The 3,098-nt window shown below is 58.4% G+C and overlaps 1 protein-coding gene across 1 annotated transcript; it reads left to right on the top strand.

The window, feature by feature from the left end:
• Positions 1–615: 615 nt before the first annotated feature.
• PHACADRAFT_264910 (uncharacterized protein) lies at positions 616–1,381 on the top strand. The gene has a single exon (XM_007401420.1). The coding sequence runs from the start codon at positions 787–789 to the stop codon at positions 1,264–1,266; it is 480 nt and encodes a 159-aa protein (XP_007401482.1). The 5' UTR covers positions 616–786; the 3' UTR covers positions 1,267–1,381.
• Positions 1,382–3,098: the final 1,717 nt, after the last annotated feature.

The raw sequence follows: 3,098 nt of genomic DNA, 5'->3' as shown, positions 1-3,098 counted from the left end.
TTGTCCGCCGCGGTAGCGTCGTGGCGTCCCTGGCCAATCGGGTCTTTCATTCACGTGATCGCCTGAGGTCTAGACCCCGAACCGCGACAGCCTGGTCTGGACGCTAGCCATCCGACTTCAGAACGGCAATCCTGATGAATAAGATATGCAGGCTGTCGAAAACTGTGTAGCGTGAGTATGCTACAAACAAGAACCGACTCGAGGAAGCGACGGCACTGAAGTGACTCGACCTCCGGCTGCACCAGCGGACATCTCTCTCACTGGCAGTGAGTTACAGTGAGGGTTGAGAGGTAGGATGGGCCCTTCCGTCCGTCCAACAACCGTGCTCAGCGCTCATGCGCATCAGCCGCGCTCACCTCAAACTCAGAACAAAGAAACTTGCGTGAGCCACTCGCAGGAAGCAAAAGCAAATATTCCTAAACTTGGAAGCCGTATTGATGCAGGCTGGGAACAAATGGCGCCCGCGGATAATATAAATTGCAGCGCCCGCCTTGTCCTCCTTCGTTCCAAACTACATCCTCCGTCCCATTTCGCGACATTTATATTGCCCGCAAACGTCGCCTTCACGTTCTGAAAGCCGCGTCGTGTCACTCAGACTAACAAGCACCGTTTGTGACGCGTCTCCTCAATCACAACGTCGACAATAAGGCTACATCGCTCCTCGATCCTACTACCCACGCCTTCGCCACTCGCACAACAATCATATACAACACTCAGAAAGCCCTCCTTTCGCGCTCACAACATCTCAGCGTCACATACAACCAACCGCCCCACAACCAGGCCACAATGCCCATGAACAACACCCACGCCACATCGCCAGCCTCGCCGGCCACAACGTCCACACTCGCGGAATTACACGACCTGCACAGATCAACAGCGTGGCCCGATTCCTGGCTCGAAACAACCAACGCCCCCGCATCCGACGCTCCCCACGACCTCCGCGGCGTCGTGCAGCGGGACCGCGTCGGCATGAGCGACCAGCTCGCGGAGAGAGAAACGAAACGGGACCGACTGGATGCCGAGCTGTTCGGCGCCGCGGGCGACTACGACGGCTACGCCACCGAGTCCAACGTTGAGGAAGATGGCCAGTCCAGCGATGACGACAGTGGCTACGGCGGCGACATCGACAGCGACGGCGCGCAAGGTCAACTTCCGCCTGTTCGTCGACGTGTATCTCCGCCGCTCGAGCACCGCGAATATCGCGTCGTGAGCTCTCCGCCAACTTTCCTGCAGAACCGAGGTGAGTCCCCCTTATCTGTTGTTTGATTCGGATAAATATTTACTCCCCTTGTGTAGCCCTGGCTCGCTCAAGTCCTGGACAGCCGTCGCATATCCCTGAATACAGCGGCCAGCCACCCAGAGACGACGATGTTCGGCGAGGGACTCGCACAGCGGTATCTACCGCTGTTCAGTTCGCGTCGAACGGACTAGCAATACATACTGCCATGCAAGGCGCCATCTTGTCTCGCAACCACAACCACCGATACGGCGCACCCTCGGGCCGTGCCGACCGCGTCCCAGCGCCGCTCGCCATAAGCGGCTACCGGGACGCCATTAAGATGGAGAACCAGAGAGGAAAGAAGAGAGCATTGGAGGTCGAGGAAGCCCCGGAAGAGGAGGTCAATGAAGAGCCCCGGAAGAGGCACGCTGCGAACAAGGAGAACGTTGCCGCTGGCCCCAGAGAAGACGACCAGGACGACCATGGCCATGAGGGTCCCAGGCCTAAGCGCAGTAGGCGCAGCCCGCTCCGCCCGTCCTTCTGCCATCCGTCTCGCCATGTGGAGAATCGTGACCGAGTCCACGCGGCAGGTACTGCCAATTTGCCGACTGCCGCGCCCGCCGCGGCCGTTGCTCCGCCTGCCCCCGCGCCGGCCGCGCCTGTCGCTGCGCCGATGCCCGCCGTCGTCGCGCCGGCCGCGCAGCCGGCTCAAGGTACCTTCGTCGTCATACCGCCTCCACCCGCCGCACCAGCTCCGCCCGTGCCTACCTACCTCCCGCCAATCGCGCAGGTACTCGCTGGTCTCCCTCACCCGCCGTACAACATCGTGCTGCCTCCGATCGTCGCACACCAGCCTCCACTCGCCGCTATATACCTCCCGCCAATCACCCAGGTACTCGCTGGTCTCCCTAACCCGCCGTACAACATCGTGTTGCCTCCGATCGTCGCACACCAGCCGGCGACAACGCAGAACCCCAGGATGCAGTTGGGCTTCATCATGATGTAGCGACCCGTGGTGTCTTATCCAACATAACGCGGAGAAATAGTTGTGAACTTATCTTGAAATGTGTAAAGTAGTCAGCCCTTGTCTATCGATTCTTTGTTGCGTATCTCGGGACGATCAGCCTTGAACTAAGTGTGAGCTGGAGCTCGTAGCTGTGATAACACCGGCTTGTCGTTGTCGTCAGTATAGTCGTGAATGAATGCGGCAACTCCTGTCGTAGCCAGGTATATGAGGGGAGGGGGAGAGATCTGGAAAGATGCGGCTGGAAGCTTGAGAGCGGGGATGTGAAGATTTTCAGTAGCGTCGTGGCGTTTGCGATCGATCGGGGTCCTGGGTGCACGTGATATGAAGGCGCCTCGGGAGGGCCTGGGCTCACTCTCATAGGCCTCCTATGCCCATCGAATTCTGCGAGTAAGTGCGTCCTCGGCTGGGACCGTACACTCACCTGCTGCGCGACATCTTTATACATGGTAGCTTCATTTTATATTTCATGTTAGATAAGGTCTGACTCCGCCGAAAGTTTCCACCGAGGCAAGCGGTAAATTGTTGGCTCGCTTGTCCGTTTACGGATTGAAAGACGACCACCCGACCAGTTAATTATAGACACGCACCGGCGATAGCGACTCCGTAGATTTTCCGCAGATGGTCTCGACTTTCTTGGCCGACGGTGTTGGGCAAGCGTGAGTGGCTGACTCGCTCGTCTCTCGGAGGTTCCCGGACTTGGTGGACGAGCGTCGCCTTATGGCACGGCCCTAAGTCGCGTATAAGAACTACTTAAGACGTCCATTATACCATCAGCATCTTGCGGAATAATCATGATCATCCTCGTCCCTTCGCCGCGTGACCCATGCGTGTGGGACGAGGACGTGCGTGCGC

This window comes from Phanerochaete carnosa, assembly GCF_000300595.1.
Source record: "Phanerochaete carnosa HHB-10118-sp unplaced genomic scaffold PHACAscaffold_12, whole genome shotgun sequence".
Classification (NCBI taxonomy): domain Eukaryota; kingdom Fungi; phylum Basidiomycota; class Agaricomycetes; order Polyporales; family Phanerochaetaceae; genus Phanerochaete; species Phanerochaete carnosa.
The sequence above is the reverse complement of the archived record's forward strand: the minus strand, read 5'-3'. Positions and strand labels throughout refer to the sequence as shown.

Excerpts from the sequence above, each read along its gene's own strand:
- PHACADRAFT_264910 (XM_007401420.1), top strand. The coding sequence starts at position 787 with ATGCCCATGAACAACACCCACGCCACATCGCCAGCCTCGCCGGCCACA.